Raw genomic sequence first — 18,100 nt, forward strand, 5'->3', positions numbered from 1 at the left:
TCACTCCGGGGATGTAAAGAGCTAGGGGACATCAGATTAAGTCTGCTTGCAGGTCAATTTAAAAGTGAGGGCTAACGATAGAAATTGGCTTTCAGTGAAAGGTGGGCATTAGCTACACTGAGAAGCATTTGACTTAATGGATGCCACAAGAAGTTGAGGGGTGGTCTGTATTTACCTGTGATTCCTAGATTGGATAAACATCAGAATCATCTGGAAGCTCCAAACCTACAGAGATTGGGACTTAGAAGAAATCAGAAGCTCAATTACACAGTACCTCAACCCCTGCAAGTTCCCATGAAATTCTGATGCAGTAAGTTTCAGCATTTAGCAACCACAGGGTGGTGTCAGCAAAAAGATCTGACTTACATTTATGAGGGCCTGGTTGGCTATGTTGTAGCTGTTAATGGTTTTACTCAAAACAGTATGCAAAAAAAGCCTACCAAAAATACAACCACCATCTCTTCTTAAATGAATTATTTTTTATTGCTATTTTATAAAGCTTAATATTTCCTAAAAATATTAGAAAAGAATCAGAACAAAAAAATCAGTTTACATGTAGTACAGTTACAAGTAAATAGCTATACATAATATAGCCATTAGGAAAAAGAGCAGAGCTAAATAATAAGAAAACAAAAGCAGTAAGCAGCAATAAAATTAATACCTACATACAACTAGCAGTGCAATAAGATAAGCAGAAAGCAGCTTTATGTTAAAAGAAAGTTATTTAAATACAGAAATAGCACCTTACAAAAAGGAATTGAGAAATGTAAACTTGGTAGGTAGATTCAAGTATAAAAGTTATACCCCCGACTCTTGTACCAGAATGAAAGGGTTTTACAAACCCTGGTCAGTGTAGGGCACACACAGCCTCTGTGACAACTCAAAAAAGCTGCATTCTCTTAGTAGGACCACCACGGATTATTTTTTTCTTTTACTAAATTATACAATAATAGACTTAAGATTGCCATTGCTTCTTCACTACCCAAAATATCCAAGTCTAGTGCAGCAGCTTCAATTCCACCAGTTGTTCTGTAAGATTCATTTTCCTGACAAACAACCACTGCATTATTATTTTTACATATAAAGCCACATTAAGAAGTGGATACTGAATACAGAAGCAATTGTGCTTGGTTTTCTATTCCTAAGTATGGTCACCAAGTCATAATATCCTCACCAATAGGACTGCTTCTTAATACCCCTCCAGAAATATGAATTCTGAGGTTAAGATGGTTATATCATGATCAGAATAAAAAAAGATAGCAAAAATGTTAAAACAAGTATACAGCATTCAGGAACAGTGAGGGGAAAGGCAATTTGTGTTTCCATCTAAATGTAGACCTCTCCATGAAATATTTTGTGGAAGTTCTTAAGCATGGGAGAGTTAAAATGCATATACCCTGCACAGATTGAAACCTGAAAAAGGTATATTTTTATTTGTTTTGATAGAGAACCCATCAGTTTTAGTTCAGGATCATCAGTACCATGCAATTGTTGATGTGGTTAAAAACCACATTTTTAACCTAACTCTATAGAAGACTGTAAAAAAGGGGGAAAAAAAAATCTTGTAAACTTTAAAAGTTTAGTGTTGATAAAAATTTTTATATAAGTAGCAAATTTACTTAATGTAGCTACCTACCTCAAGTTTAAAAAAAATCTTGTGGGGGTAATAAGGCTAATATTATCCTGTAGTTAATATAAAGCTACTTTATTCAGACTCCCAGAGTCTCTTAAATTAATATTTTTATTCTTTCATATAACATTTTATTGGGTCAAAAATAAAAATAAAATAAAACCCTACACCAGGATTCTACATCTAAGAAAGAAGTTTTAAGAGAGGAAGAAGGAAGGAAGAAAAGAAGTAGGAAGGAGGGAAGGAAAAGGGAATGAAGGAAAGTAGGAAGGAAAGAATGGCTCCCTTGTTCTCTGAAGAGACAAGACAGAGGTAAATATCAGCAAGTCTAGGAATACAAAGAACTAGTATAGTTTGGCTACTTAATGCACCCCTAAAGTAATGTGGGTTAAAAAAGGGAAATTGCATAACAGTTTCCAAAATCGTATTCATGCTAGAACAACCAACCCCTGTGCTCACCATACTTATTTTTCAGAGGTACCATCTAACTACGGTTTGAATATCCTTGGTTATGAAACATATGTCCATTTTCCCTCTTACTCTTCCGCATATGAAGTAGAAGAAAAACAAAAGAATCATCTCTTGCCCTATATCAATTTTCAAATTACTCTTCAGAATTCAACGAAAAGGTCTCATCCAGGTTCCAATTTCCCATGTAATCACTTTCTACCATCCTGATTTTTACAAACAGCAATTGTTAGAAGACATCCATATCTCATAGCTCTACAGCTAAACATTTAAATAAAAAACGCAGGGCATGTAGTGAAGGAAACTGGGCACAGTAGGATTTTTAGAAACGAACAGTAATATCTCACTGTTCACACAGTTATTTGAGAAGCAGCAGTTAGGCTGCTAGAGTTCTAGAGTTCATCTTTGTTCTCATGCCCACAGTCAGGGTTAGCACAGTTCATTTACAGCAAGGTGTGTCATTCACAGTTATTTTGGTCTTGACATGTGTCATGTAGATACATTTATCCACATTATTACTAAGTTGTAGAATAAGTGCAGGGCAAATTATAGAATAAAAGTACAAACATTCAAGTCGTCATACCCTGAAAAAAATGTGTTAAAGACTGTAGTTGTAAACTTTTTGCACTAAATCCCATTTCAGGAACAAAATAAATAATACCATAGGATTCACAACTGAAGGTGGCTTCCTGATAAAGCCTAAGGAAGCAGTAGCTTTTTTAAACTGCAGAAAGGAAGCTTCTCTCACCACAGATTTACTCAGGGTAAGTGGAAATACATGTTAAGAATGCTTACCCTAGTTAAGTGCTAGACAGCGCCCCTCTTTAGAAAAACCACAAGGCTCCTGTAGCCTATTCAGATCTACTTCCAGCAATAAGACGATTCTTGAATCAAAACCACTGAAGTCAGTCGGCGCTTTCACTGTGACACCATGCAGAGTCGGACCTCTAACTGGTATTAAATGCACAATTAATTACTTTCAGGAAATCAGATGATTGATGATGGTGGGAAGTTAACAGAAGTGTGGATGAAAGACAGAGGAAGGACCCGTGCTCAGGACGGGAAGGTTCGCATTCCGTCTCCGACATCCGGGACTCTCAGGGCGTTTGATCCCTCCCCCACCTGGCAAAGCAGCAGGTCAGTCAGCCCCGCCGCTGGGGATTTCCAGTCTCCTCTGGGCCGAGCTGGTGTTTCGTGACTGGTTCCTTTCTCTTCTCTTCAGGACAGGGTCTCCAAGGCTGCCGGGTGTCTTGAAAAATGTCTCACGATGTGTGCGTTGCATGCTCTTGGGGGTCACTGGAACCGGTGACTAAAAAAAGAAAAAAGTAAAAGCAGAAGTGAAGTCACATTGTTTCTGATCCCTGAGTAGAAAGGCAGCCCTTTCTTGCCCTGTGTTAGGATCCCAAGGCAGGTGTTCCTCCTTCTTTGCTTTCCTATCATACTTATGCCGTTTGTCTCCCCTGCTTACCACAACTGAAAATTAAATTCACATTTGTTGTTTTGGGTGCAGAAAGGCAGTCTATCAAAGAGGTTACAAGTGTGGCATCTAGAGCCAGGGACTGGGCTCTGTGACCGTTGACAAGGCAATCTGTCCCTCAGTTTCTTCCTCCATCCAGCGGGGATGGTAAAAGTACTGACTTCACAAGGTTGTAGGGATTAAATAAGATAATAATTGTAAAGCACTTTAGAGCATGTGAGGCCAACATGGTTTGTGTATTGGCTCTTTCTCTTTACTTGCTAATATTTATCCCCTAATGTTAAATGTTAAATATTTATTCCCTTAATGTGCCCTAAAATGGCAGGGACCATTACCCTGTTCACGGCTCTATCTTCATTGCCTAGATCGGTGCCTGGCACATGGTGATAGAAAATTCTGTGTTATGCTATAATCATCTTGTTTTAAACCTAACATGTTCATTTCAATGTCTTGCAAACTTTTGAGCCTCTGAATAACTTGTCTAAAATATGTTTTGGCTAAATATAATTCTTTGGGAGAGTAAGTAATCACTGTGAACAACCTAATGTATAATAGGAATTCAACAAATATTTGACTGAACCACAAATGGAGGTTGGGGGACAAATATAGACTCATTAACTTATATCGATAATATATCTTTATGTATATTTTTATGTTTTCTGAGTATGTATAGATGTATATACATACAGACATTATACGTAGACACAGTCTCTAAACATCACATCTTAAGAAATAACTGACAGGCTAAGCATCTCTGAGTTACTATCAAGACTTCTGTTTCTTTTGATTGTTTTTATAGCTGTATAATTAAAATTTAGGGTGGCTTCTTTTATTGACCTAGTGAAATAAAAGCTTGAAGATCATCAAAATAATACAACTATTTAGAATTCCTCAAAAATCCCCCCGAACTATGCCTAAAACAGGTCCCTCTAATTAAAAGAAACAGAATGACACCTAAAAACATACATTTTCGTCTTTAAAGCACAGGATCTCTCACCTCATGTCTCAGTGCTTTATAAAAGGAGCAGATAACTCTAGGTCTACAATGGAAGCCAGGTGGAGCCTGACCTAGTGCCTCTGTCCGGCAATCATGGGGCTAAAATGAAAGCTAGTTAAACACAGGCATACCCCTTCCCAGAATGACAGTGTCTTCAGGAAACTTCAGGCCTCACCTGATGTGATTTTACTACTGAGACTGGATGTCCCATGTAAACGGGGGACTCAGGTTGGATGACACTGTGTGACCTTGACATCACTGGACTCAGGTTTAGTGAGGGCTGACCCTGAAGCTGAGGGTCTGCAGAAGGGAGTGTGGACGACTTTGGATTAACCACAGCTGTGGGGCCGACGAGAAGCTGGGCTATTGATCCAAGGCCAGGCAGGCTGAAATTCACAGGTCCTGTGTTTGGGAGAGCACCAAGAGTAGAAGAAACTGGGCCCGGCATTGCAGGAGAATAGAGAACAGGAAAAGGGCCCAGAGATGGAGATGGTAAGACCATGCAAGGGACACTGAAAGACGGCAGCTGACCTGAGGATGGGCCCACAGTAGGGGGGGTGTGACTGCCAGATAAAAGTACATTGAAACCATTTAATCCTGAAAGAAAAGCAGAACAGGTGAAAATCAATATATGTCATCATGAGGATACCATTCAAGCTCACATTTGTCATGGCCCTTTCAAATGGGAGTCCACAATAAATCAAAGAATGATGAAGCCTTCCCCCAGGCCAAACAGCCCACACCCTGCTCCTTCACAGCTGTGGCCAAGATTGTAATCCCACATTTATCTGATGCCTGTGAAGTTTTTAACATGAGTTCCACTGAACCCAAACTGAGAAGGCAAAAAGCTTGGATGGGAAAGATTACATCTTTATTTTTATTTATTTACTTATTATTATTTTTTGTTTTGTTTTGAGACACAGATTTGCTCTGTTACCCAGGCTGGAGTGCAGTGGTGTAATCATGGCTTACTACAGCCTCAACCTCCTGGGCTCAAGCAGTCATCCCATTTCAGCCTGCAGAGTAGCTGGGACCCCAAGCACACCACCACACCCGCTAATTTTTTTTTATTTTTTGTAGAGACAGGGTCTTCCTATGTTGCCTGGCTGGTCTCAAACTCCTGGGCTCAAGTGATCTTCCCACCTCAGCCTCCCAAAGTGCTGAGATTACAGGCATGAGTCACTGTGCCTGGCTAAAATATCTTCATAAGTTCCTAACTGAAAATTTTTATTTCCCTCAATTATCACAGGCAACAAATCAACAATTTTAACAGTACCTTGACTTTGTCACTAGGAAATAGTACAGACATGTGAAAATTACATTAAAGCTATTACAGATTTCTTAATATACTGTCAAGCTCATCACAACTTGGAAATTTTGACAGTATTGGGCTTGCTGCCAGGTCTTTTTATTACTATCAGTAATTTTAAAAATGGTTGTTCTAGTTGCATTAAATATAATTGGCTTCCTTTGTAATCCCATGTATTTAATTCTATGTATTCATAAACATTCTGAGGAGGAATCCATGGCCTTCACCAGACTGCCAAAAGATCCATGGCACAGAAAAAGTTAAAAATCCCTGTGCTGGGCTGTAATTTTCATTCAGCAGGGGCTGAATCTATTTTTGTTCACCCGTGTATCCCCAATATTCAGTGCTTAGAGAAAGCACTAAAAGATATTTACTAAAGGAATAAAGAATTTTTTTCTAGATAAGTGAATAATCATAAATACTAACCTAACCTGTTCTAGCAGGCAACAAGGAATTGAGGAAAATCAATTTAGGTATCTTTGCATCAAGAGTAGCTTTATGTACAAAGTATATATTTTTAAAATCTGGTGTCTACTGTATTTTGGCTTTAATTCAAAATAGTAACAGCATTTATTGAGTCTTGCTAAGTGCCAGGTGCTATTATTCTAAGTGCTTTAGATGTATTATCTTATTAAGTTTAATTCAATTTTCACAGCATCTATATGAAGCAGGTGATATTATTACTGCTGTTTAACCAATGAGGATGAAGAATACTTGAGTTCACGCAATAATAAGTGGTTTTAAATGTCAAGCCCTCTTACTCCAGACCTGGCGCTTGGTCATGATGCTATATACTCAGTACCTCTAGATGTTCAAGACCTCAAAACACTAGCTGCACACAATGGCCAACAGGTTCATACTGTTATACTAAACCAATGCTAGATTCAGCTGAATTACCGTGCTTTTTCACCAAATAATGTTTAATGTATTTTTTTAAATCATCTGCCTCAACTATTTTCCCATTACTCCTGAAGTTAGTGAAAGTAGAATCAGCTTCTCCATTTATAGATGGAGAAAACAAAGGAGCTAGGAGTAAAATGACTCAGGCACATCAATAAGCCACTTTGGTCAGGTGACACAGACAAAAATTTAAAAATCCAATTCATGATCTGACTGCCACAAGGAACTCTAAGACATGATGATATATCCCTTACCTGCGGGAGACTGCACACAAAGATACTGTAGCAAAGAAGGCTCTTTGGTGCTTTCATTTTCTTTTGAAGGCTTTTCAACATCTGTATTTCTTGAAGGATTTCCCCACTCAGAAGAAACAGAACAGTTTGCTGTTGCCTTTCCTGAAATCTCTTCTGCAGCAGGGAGTTGGCCATTCACATGAATGTCTTTGAGGGGTATAGATGCCCTGTTACCCATAGTCTTGGGAGAGACAAGGTCTGTGGAATCTGAGGGTTTCTAAACACAACCAAACCAGGAAGCAGGAAAGTAAGTCAAAATTCCAGTAGTAAATCTCTTTTTTTTTTTTTTTTTGAGACGGAGTCTCGCTCTGTTGCCCAAGCTGGAGTGCAGTGGCACGATCCCAGCTCACTGCAACCTCTGCCTCCCGGGTTCAAGTGATTCTCCTGCCTCAGCCTCCCAAGTAGCTAGGATTACAGGGGTGTCCCCCATGCCTGCTATGTTTTATATTTTTAGTAGAGATGGGGTTTCACCACGTTGGCTAGGCTGGTCTTGAACTCCTGACCTCAGGTAATCCGCCTGCCTCAGACTCCCAAAGTACTAGGATTAGTAAATCTTTTTTTTTTTTGAGACAGAGTCTCACTCTGTCGCCCAGGCTGGAGTGCAGAGGCGCCATCTCGGCTCACTGAAAGCTCCGCCTCCCGGGTTCACAACATTCTCGTGTCTCAACCTCCTGAGTAGCCGGGATCACAGGCGCCCGCCACCACGCTCGGCTAATTTTTTTTTTTTTTTTGTATTTTTAGTAGAGACAGGGTTTCACTATGTTAGCCAGGATGGTCTTGATCTCCTGACCTCGTGATCCACCCACCTCGGCCTCCCAAAGCGTTGGGATTACAGGCGTGAGCCACCGCGCCTGGCTGGGATTAGTAAATCTTAATAACAGCTCTCTTAATATTGCTAACACATAAAGGTAGCATACAGCTGCGTGCTACGCTGGTTTGTGTATGTCAGTGGTTTCCATTGTATTTGTAGGAATCGTCTGAAAATGTCATGTCATGTGCATTGATGGTATTGTGATTTCAAAGTAGAGAAATGATAGAGATTTTAGCAATGGAAAACTGGCCATGGTGGTTAGACTGTGAGATATATTTCTGAGCTAGTAATACACATAAAGGGTGTTGATACTAGTCTTTTGGGGTCTCATAAGAACTGTGGGCTGGCCCAAGATGTCTTGGTTACCTAAGACATATGCCAGTCTTTCACTTCTGATCTGCAACCCCAGGCTATCTACAAAATGAGAAAGATTCATTCTGGCAAGAGAAAAAAATAGAGAAAGGTTCTTAATTAGTGTAATGATTTCCAGGAAGTGTGCCCAGCCTACCCACTGCAAACCACTGTGATGACAGTGCTCCTACTTTCTGAGAGTTTTACTGGTCATATCTCATTAACCTCTGAATGGCTACTAAGCAGGAGATGTGGACAGCTCATATTTTTGTTCTTTTCATTTTGAAGCTAGGGAAACAGGATCACTGAGCAGTGAAGAGAACTGACCAAGCATAAGATCTGATAGCCAGACAGCACCCACATTCCTCCCTCTGGAACTCAGCTGCATCCTGGATTAAGATGTTTATTTCAGTGATCCTAATTTGTTTTAAAAAAAGGATGTAAAAAAACCGGAAGGAAATATATAAACATGTTAACAGTGATGCCTCTATGTGGTGGGATTCTGGGTAACTTTTCTTCTTTATACTTTTTAGCATTTTATAGAAAGTGTGAGTTTTATAAAAATCACCTTTCTTACACACTATTTTAAGGCAAGATTTTTGGCAGAGCCACTCCAGTGCTTAATTAATTACGCAAGTGACATGAAATAGCCCCATATTCCAGACTCCATCGCTTATTAATATCAGTGTATCTTCATTAGGAAGAAGCTCAGGGCTAACAGGATGGCACCAGACACATCCACCTGCACTCCCTTACCTTGGGCATGACGAGCGACAGTGGGCCGTCTTCATATTCCCTGCTTTGCCTTTTCATGGCTGGCTCATCCTCCTCCTGAGGTTTCCTTTCCTCACAGAGGCGCTTCTGAGCTGAGGGTGTGGATGACAGCTCTACTGTGGCTGGGGCTTCTGAGTTTCTGTCATCCCTCTCTGACCCTGACCCTGACGCTGGTCCCTCCTGCAGACTTCCATACAGCATGAACAGTGAGGCAGAGGGCACGTACACTAGAGGCTGGCCAGCAAGGAGTGCCGGCTTCAGGCTCTCCACAGCAGAGGCTGCAGAAGCAAGTGAGACGTCCACTTGTCCATTCAGACCGTTCTGCACAGAGAATGCCTGCAGGTCCGTCTGAGCAACAGAAAATACCGGGTGGGCTAAAGGATTAACACAATATTCTGGGTCAACAGAGAGGACAGGGAAAGGAGCAACAGGGTCCAAGCCACTTGATGGAGGCACCACTCTCTTACTGGCAAAGGCTTTTCCCCTGTAATAAAAAGAAACGTAATGAAGTTAGCACATTCTACCAACTTCTGACCCTTTACTTTCCCAAAGAAAGCCATGCCAAATCAGGAATGAGATAATACTCTTCAGGCAGATAGGAAAGCGCACTCGCTGAGCACGTGTTAGCTCATGCCAGAGGCAGACACCCAGGTATGGCCTGGATAAATGGTTAGGATGGGGTAGGAGAGCCGATGTGGGAAGAGCCATTGGAATCTCAGGTGAGAGTGAACATTCCTTCCTCCTCCATCTCTTCCACATCTGATCGTTATCAATTACCAAGCACTTACATCCTTGCCAGGCATGTACATACTATTATAATTAGCATAATAGTATAACAATTTTATGCTATTATTATAATAATAGCTACTCTTTGGCTGGGTGCAGTGGCTCACACCTGTAATCTCAGCACTTTGGGAGGCAGAGGCGGGCGGATCACGAGGTCAGGAGATCTGACCTCAGATCAGTGAAACCTCGTCTCTAATAAAAATACAAAAAATTAGCCGGGTGCAGTGGTGGGTGCCTGTAGTCCCAGCTACTCAGGAGGCTGAGACAGGAGAATGGCGTGAACCTGGGAGGCGGAGCTTGCAGTGAGCCGAAATCACGCCACTGCACTCCAGCCTGGGCAACAGAGCGAGACTCCGTCTCAAAAAAAAAAAAAAAAGCTACTCTCATTTCCCCCAGTTTACTAGTGAGAAAGACTGAAGTGCAGCGGTTGATCACCCCATCTTGGGTGAGCCAGTTCTGAAGTGGGAAGCTGGGCCCATGCCCACATCTGTTTGATGGCAAAACCCATATTCTCAGTGATTGTGAGAGACCCTGGGAGAGTAACAGACACTAGACTTTGATTTAAAAAAAGATTAATCTCATTTGTCTCATTTCACAAATCCAGTATGAAAGAAATGGAGTGGGCAGTGAGGAAAGAAACTTATCTTCTCAATTATTATTTTCTACCATTCTTGTCCCATTCTGCTCTGTGTTGTTAACAACATTTTAGGCAGTACACAGTCAAAATTAAATCCCATAAATGTGCAAGTTTATAGGCCAGCACAGCACGGTGGCTCATGCCTCCTGTGGGGTGCCTAGGAGGATTGCTCGAGCCCAGGAGTTTGAGACTGCAGTGAGCTACGATCATGCCACTGCATTTCAGCCTGGGTGACCCTGTCTCTAAAATAAGAAAATGAAATAAATAAGATATAAACAATGTCGGGGCCTTTCGTTTGGAAAAATTTCCAAATATTTAAAACCATGTTTATGTTCTTAGTATATTTTTAGGAATAGAGAAGAACGATCCTTTAAGAAATAGTAAACAGAGGGCCAGGCATGGTGGCTCACACCTGTAATCCCCAGCACTTTGGGAGGCCGAGGCAGGTGGATAACCTGAAGTCAGGAGTTCAAGACCAGCCTGGCTAACATGGCGAAACCCTGTCTCTACTAAAAATACAAAAATTAGCTGGGTGTGGTGGCGCGTGCCTGTAATCCCAGCTACTCTGGAGGCTGAGGCACAAGAATCACTTGAACCTGGGAGGCGGAGCAGTGAGTCGAGATCATGCCACTGCACCCCAGCCTGAGCAACAGAGTGAGACTCTGTCTCCAAAAAGAAAAAGCAAAAAGTAGAAAAAAAGAAAAAGAAAAAAACACACACACACCCACAACAACAACAACAAAACAGTAAACAGAGGACTAGGATTTCTTTCCATCTTTCTGATAGAATCATGAAGACCTGTTTTGTCCACCATCTCACTGCCCACTGTGCTGCTGAGAATAAAATGGAGCACCCTGGGCCACAGAGATGAATCACCTCTCTAATCAGCTGCCTCTGGTTGAGTAATGGGGATTGCTCAGCTCTGTGAAACTGAACATGCCCACCCTGGGTATATCACCCACCATCCCTCCACCTAGCCATCCACCTTCAACTTCTCCATCTCCACCAATGATATCACCATCACCTGACATGCAGACATTCTCTCTAATGCCTGTCTCCTTTAGCAAGCCTTGCCAACTCACTGTCTCACACTGGTTTCCCTTTCTTTCCACCTCCAGTGAGCACAGCTCAGCTCTGCCCCACAGCAGACCAGAACGACTGCAAATGCTCTGTTCTGTGGCCTGCCTTTCTCCACTCCTAATCCCACCTGCGAAAAGTAGCCAGGATGATCTTCATCAGTGAACCTATAGTAGCTCTTTATGGTTTCCCTGATGAATCCAAACTCTTCTCTGGCTTTCAAACTTGATCTAGTTTTTGCCAACTTTTTGCCAACTTGATCTACTTGCCTCCAACATCTAACCTCTTCTGCTGAATGGTTTTTCCTTTTCCTGTCCTATTTGGACAAACCATGACAGCAAAACGAGTCAGGCTTTGGTGTCTTCTACTCCCTGGCCCTGCGTTGTAATCTGCTTCTTCCCATATCTGTCATTAAACACTTTTATGTTTTTCAGAAGCTAGCTGTCATTAAACACTTTTCTAATTACTCTGTTTAGCGTTTCTTCTGCTTTCTCTGGTGATACATGATTTCTTTCAAAATCGGGCCCCAAATTTAAGTCAGACAGCCTGGGTATATGAATCCCAGCTTTGTCACCTATTAACAATGTTACTTTGGGCAAGTTACATAACCTTTTGCACTTCAGTTTCCGCTCTGTAAAATGAGGGTAATACCTCTCTGTAAAACCTCAAAGGATTGCTCTTATGATCAGATGAGTCAATATACACTAAGGCTCCTGGAACGGTATACCTGGTAGGTAGTGGCAAAGCCAACTATGATAATGATGAAGTGATTCATGGAACTCTGATACATCATTTCTCAGGGTCATGTTAATTATGAATTGTGTCTTTTCAATGTTGGTCTTTTTATCTGTTTCCTAGAAGCCATCATAGCTTACAGTATCCATTTTTCATACTTTGGTGTCCCTGATGCTAGTTCCTGCACAGTGTAGGGCACAAAGGGAAAACTTACCAATTCCTAACAAATAAACGGCTGACCTACATTTTTTCTTTTGATAGGTGGCATTGCAATTTAGTCAAAGTTAACACTAGGAGACAGAAAAGAATACACTCTGAGCTTTTATAGATTACTTACTGTGAATTGTCTTCTATTTTCTGTCTGTAGACAGCTGCCAGGCTTCCAATTTCTAAAGAGTAGCCACCTGATCCTGAAAAGGAAGATGAAGGCTTAACAAATATAGCAAGAGACTTATACATACCAACTATATACTGAGAATTATATAGCTGAGAATTCATTATTCTCAGCTCAGAGATTACTCAAAACTGTTATGGTTTTGCTTCAAAGAGAAATTTTCAGAAGCTAACTGTTCATGGTGAATTCAGGTCTCATCAAGAATTCAAAATAAGCGTGGGCAACCCAGGGAGACCCCATCTCTACAAAAAAATAAAAAATTAGCCAGGCATGGTGATGCATGCCTGTGCTCCCAGCGACTTGGGAGGCTGAGGTGGGAGGACTGTTTTGAATCTCAGAGGTCAAGGCTGCAGTGAGCTGTGATCATGCCCCTGTACTCCAGCCTGGGTGACAGAGTGACCTTTCTCTCAAAAAGGAAAAAAAAAAAAGTATTCAAAACAAGCATTGCTTGGTAGGTCTAATGAGTTTCTGAGATACATCAAACAGGCCAACTATGCCAAACCAATTGGTCTACAAGGTGACCAGGATCAATTTTAGGCAAGGGGTCATGTTCATAGACTGTGATATCAGCATCTCCTTTGCCTCCAATAATTGCTTGACTTTAGCTAAGTAAAAAGTAGACCACTGCAAAAAACAGGCAGGGCTGAGAGAGTCAGTTTGTTCAGAAACACCAGCACATGGGTGCTGCACTGGCATGGGCTACAGCTACATGGCAACTGATGGACTCCATAGATTATGCAAGGGCAGATACCTTGTTCTTCTCTGTACGGGCTGCTGGGTTCTGAGTTCACCTTCCTCTGGATCCTCTCAGAAGCCTGAACTGTGTTAAAAGAACCATGGCGAGCCAGCTTCTGTTTTGCACAGACTTGAATCTGGCCATATGTTTCTCTTTTCAATTCTGGTAAGACAGATGCAGAAACATCCACCAGTTCTTCATCTACATAAATGAGAGAATTGGTAGTGTTGTTATACAGCTGTAATTCAGGATAATTTTCGTCTATTTAAGAGATGGCTTTGAACCTATAATTGTAATGGAGCTACTACCCTATAAATCAAAAACTAAGACAATCAAAGGAATATTATGAGCCTTGTCTCAAACCCCAATTTCTTTCAATGTACTTATTTTTTTTAAGTTAGTGGATGACTATAAAATGAGATTGAATCCATGTATATTCTAAAATTATCTGAACTGCAACAGAAGTAGAGCAAGATGTTCTTCAACCCGAATTAGAATGAGCCTCACATTTTAGATGCTCTATTTGGGCAGAGAGTATCAAAGGAAAGCCCGACCATGCTCAGCCCAAAATGAATATTTTGAGATTCACTTTCAAGATTAACTGAGATCAGCTTCCTATGCCACAGATCTACAGCAATGAATAGGAGAATCTCTATTTTCTGTTATGCTTTATTATTTCTTTCTTATGCAGTAGGAGGCTCGAAAGGTTAGGCCCTGGAGACACTGTTTGTGTTTAACGGAGTGTATGTGGGGTTAAGATAGAACTTTCTATATAGACTCAGGCAGCTATCCATGTTGTACAGATGGTCATCTCTACCTTATTCATTTGTGCTAATTTTTTTCTAAGCTCAAAGCATGCACATTTTAGTTAGAGAATTGATTTAATAAACTGAAAGGCCCAGCTAGACTTACATTTTCTAAAACATGCATTTCACATTAATTAAACTTTGAAATGAAAATAACAACAAAAAGTAATCTTTACAGTTTTCTTTTTCTTAGAACAAAAGCCCAGTTAGAAAAATAAGAAATTACAAAATCAAAAAGAAAACAGGTCAAGTCAGTAATAGGGGCCACATTTGCCTCCTTCCTGAAACAAAATATTGGACAAAATGCATAAAACTGTGGCTCTCAACACATTTGGGCATCAGGACATGTAGGACAGTGATCTCTATGAGACAGGAATCAAATAGGGTGAGCTCTATGATGATTTTAGCTTACTGCCTGGAGAATGTTTCTAGGTTGGGATGTAGGGAGAGGGACCTAGACAGAGACTGGAGGTCCCCCTAAGTTGAAGATAGAGCTGGGACTCCTGGAAAGTCAAGGCAGCTAGGGTTTGCAGGGCAGAATGCTGGAGAGGAGGGCTATACAGAAAGAGAATGCTGGGGATTTGCAAAGGTCCAAACTGAACATTCACTGGAGTACTGATGCATGTGAGAAAGATACCCAAGGCCAGGGAAAGAACCATTAGAAAGTACTAGAGGGAGCAATGTCTGCAGCTCATAGAGGACTGGGAAAAGTGCCTGTTGCCAATAGCTACAGTAGAAAAACCTAATTCAGGAGGGATTGGTTAGAGTACTAAAAAAGGTGTTGCCCCAATAAGGGGAAAAACGTACTAAAGACTAAAAGCTCATAGAGTCTTGCTGAGCCAAACTTAAAAGCTTAACACCCAAAAGGATCACTGTTTCCATATAACTTCTCAGAACAAAGCTAAAACATTTTTAGGAATACAGAAATGTCTAGCACCTAATCATGTAAAATTATCAGTGTCTGGCACACAACTGAAAATATGACCCACAATGAGGAGAAAAATCAATTGAAATGGACCCAGAAGTGAAGCAGATGATAGGAAGTAGACCAGCACGCTAAAACATATATTAGTATTGCATACCATAAATTTAAGCCATTAGAGGAAAGACTGGATATGTTGTCTTAGAGACATCAAAAATGTAAAGGCTCAAATCAAACTTCTAGAGATAAAAAAATACAAAGGTGGGGATGAAAAATACAGTGTATACAATTAATGGCAGATTAGAAAGTGTAGAAATAGAGAACTTAAAGACATAGCAATAGAAACTGTACAAAAATGAAACACTAGAAAAAAGACAGAAATGAACAAAGAATCAGCAAACTGTGGGACAACGTTAGGTAACCAAAAGCAAGCATAAGCGGAATCTGTAAAAACAGCAGATGAGGGGACAGGAAAAATATTTGATTAAGTAATTGGCTGAAAATTAGCCAAATTTGATGAAAACTTTAAACCCAAAGATCCAAGAAACTCAACAAATCTAAGTACAAGAAACATGAAGAAAAGGACACCAAGTCATACATCATCAAATCACTTAAAACCAGTCATAGAGAGGAACTTAAAAGCAGCCAGGGAAAAATGACACATTAACATATAAAGAACAGGATGATGGTTGATTTCTTGCCAGAAACTATGCAGGCTAGAAAACAGTGGAGCAACTTCTTTAAAGAACTAAAGGGCTGAGTGTGTGGGCTCACACCTGTAATCCTAGCACTTTGGGTGGCTGAGGTGGGATGATCGCTTGAGCCCAGGAGTTTGAGGTTGCAGTGAGCCATGATCGTGCCATCATGCCACTGCACTCCAGTTTGGGTGACAGAGTGAGACCGTGTCTCTAAAAAAAATAAAATAAATTAAAAAAAAAAAAAAAGGAACTAAAGGAAAAAAAAACTTCAACCTCAAATTCTTTTAGTTATTTGATACAGGGGCCTTACTGTATTGTCTAGGCTGGACTTGAACTCCTGGGCTCAAACAATCCTCCCACCTCCTTCCCCCTGAGTAGTGGGGACTACAGGCATAAGCAATGGTGCCTGGCGTCAACCTAGAATTTTTTACCCAGCAAAAATGTTTTTCAAAAGCAGGGGCACAATAAAGACGTTCTCAGACATACAACAGCTAGAAGAATTCATCATTGGCATACTTGCACTAAAAGAAATGTTAAAGTTCATCAAGCAGAAAAAAAATGATATTAGATGGAAACCTACATTTACAAAAAAATGACAAGCACTGGAAATGGTAACAACATGGGTTAGGGTTAGGAAATTTTCTTATTAAAGTTTCTTTAAAAGGTAATTAACTGTGGACGAGGCGTGGTAGTCCACACCCCTAATCCCAACACTTTGGGAGGCTGAGGCGGGTGGATCACTTGAGCTCAGGAGTTTGAGACCAGCCTGGGCAACATAGTGAAACCCTGTCTCTACCAAAAAAACAAACAAAAAGCCCCCAGTAACACACCATGGGGTTTGTAACATATATAGCAGTAAAATGTTTGACAGCAATAGCACAAAGGCCAGGCAGGGAGGAATGAAAGCAAGTTATTGTAAGATTCTTGTACAATACATGTAGTATACGATCACTTGAAAGTAGACTGTGACAAATTAAAAATGTACACTATAAACCTTAAAGCAACCATTAACACAACAAAGAATTATAGCCAAGAAATCAACAAAGGAGATAAAATGGAAGCATAAAAAATACTTAATAAATCCAAAAGAAAGAAAAAGAGGAAAAAGAAACAATAAGCAAATAGGACAAATAGCAAGATGACAGATTAAAATTCAAGATCAAGAATCACATTAAGTGTAAATGGCCTAAATAACCCAATTGAAAAGCATAAATTGTCAAATTAGATTAAAAAGAATTCAACTATGTATACTGCCCACCAGACACTCACATTAAATAGAGACAGAAATTATTTAAATAAAAGGATAATATATATTATGCTAACTAATAAAAAGAAAGCTGAAGTGACTATATCACTATGAGACAAAGTAGATTTCAGAGCAAAGAATTATCTCCGGGAATAGAGGGTAATTTTATAGTGATAAAAGGGTCAGTTCATCAAGAAGACATAGTGATCCTAAATATTTATGCAGACAGAGTTCATGAAAGAGCCTCAAAATACATTCCACAAAACTTTAAAGAACTGCAAGAGGAAACAGACAAATCTGCAACTATAATCAAAGATTTCAATATCCATCTATCAATAATGGCTAGAACAAGTAAACATAAAATCAGTAAGAATATAAAAGAACTGGACATTTATAGAACATTCTACCAAACAACAACAGAATATATACTCTGTATATTTGTGTATATTTACCAAGATGGACTGTGTCTGTACCACAAAACAAGTCTCAATAAATTTAAAAGATTCAAGTTTTACAAAGTATATTCTCTGGTTACATGAAATGAAATTAGAAATCCATAAGAGAAAGACGTTTGGAAAATCCCAGAATATTTAGAAACTATATGACACGTGTCTGAATAATTTGTGGGCCAAAGAAGACATCAAAAGGGAAAATAGAAAGTATTTTGAATTGGAAGACAATGAAAACACACATATCGACATTTGTTAGATACAGCTAAAGCAGTACTGAGAGGAAAATTTATAGTACTAAATGCTTATTGGAAGAGAAGAAAGGTCTCAAATTAATTATTTCAGCTTCTACCTTAATAAACTACAATAAGAACAAATTGAACTCAAAGTTAAAGGAGCTATAAAGAGATAATCTGAATAGCTCTATAGCTATTCAAAAAATGTAATCTGTAGTTAAAAACCTTCTCACATAGAAAGTTTTTAACTACAGATAAAAACCAGACCCAAATGGCTTCACTGAAAAATTCTTTATTTATCGATTCTTCACTGATAAATTCTTCCAAACATTTAAGGAAAAAATAATAACAATTCTACACAAACTCTT

At 39.8% G+C, this 18,100-nt stretch overlaps 1 protein-coding gene across 1 annotated transcript in view; it reads right to left on the reverse strand.

The window, feature by feature from the left end:
- Positions 1-461: 461 nt before the first annotated feature.
- Positions 462-18,100, reverse strand: part of E2F7 (E2F transcription factor 7) — a 44,308-nt gene continuing 26,669 nt past the window's right edge. Inside the window, exons 8-13 of the mRNA XM_011963760.1 lie at positions 13,391-13,576; positions 12,583-12,655; positions 8,993-9,494; positions 7,036-7,291; positions 4,748-5,169; positions 462-3,407 (exon numbers count right to left, since the gene is read on the reverse strand). Coding sequence (XP_011819150.1) covers positions 3,237-3,407; positions 4,748-5,169; positions 7,036-7,291; positions 8,993-9,494; positions 12,583-12,655; positions 13,391-13,576 — 1,610 coding nt within the window. The 3' untranslated portion in view covers positions 462-3,236. The remainder of the gene's footprint in view (positions 3,408-4,747; positions 5,170-7,035; positions 7,292-8,992; positions 9,495-12,582; positions 12,656-13,390; positions 13,577-18,100) is intronic.

This window comes from Colobus angolensis, unplaced genomic scaffold (genome assembly GCF_000951035.1).
Source record: "Colobus angolensis palliatus isolate OR3802 unplaced genomic scaffold, Cang.pa_1.0 Scaffold623, whole genome shotgun sequence".
In the NCBI taxonomy this organism is placed as follows: domain Eukaryota; kingdom Metazoa; phylum Chordata; class Mammalia; order Primates; family Cercopithecidae; genus Colobus; species Colobus angolensis.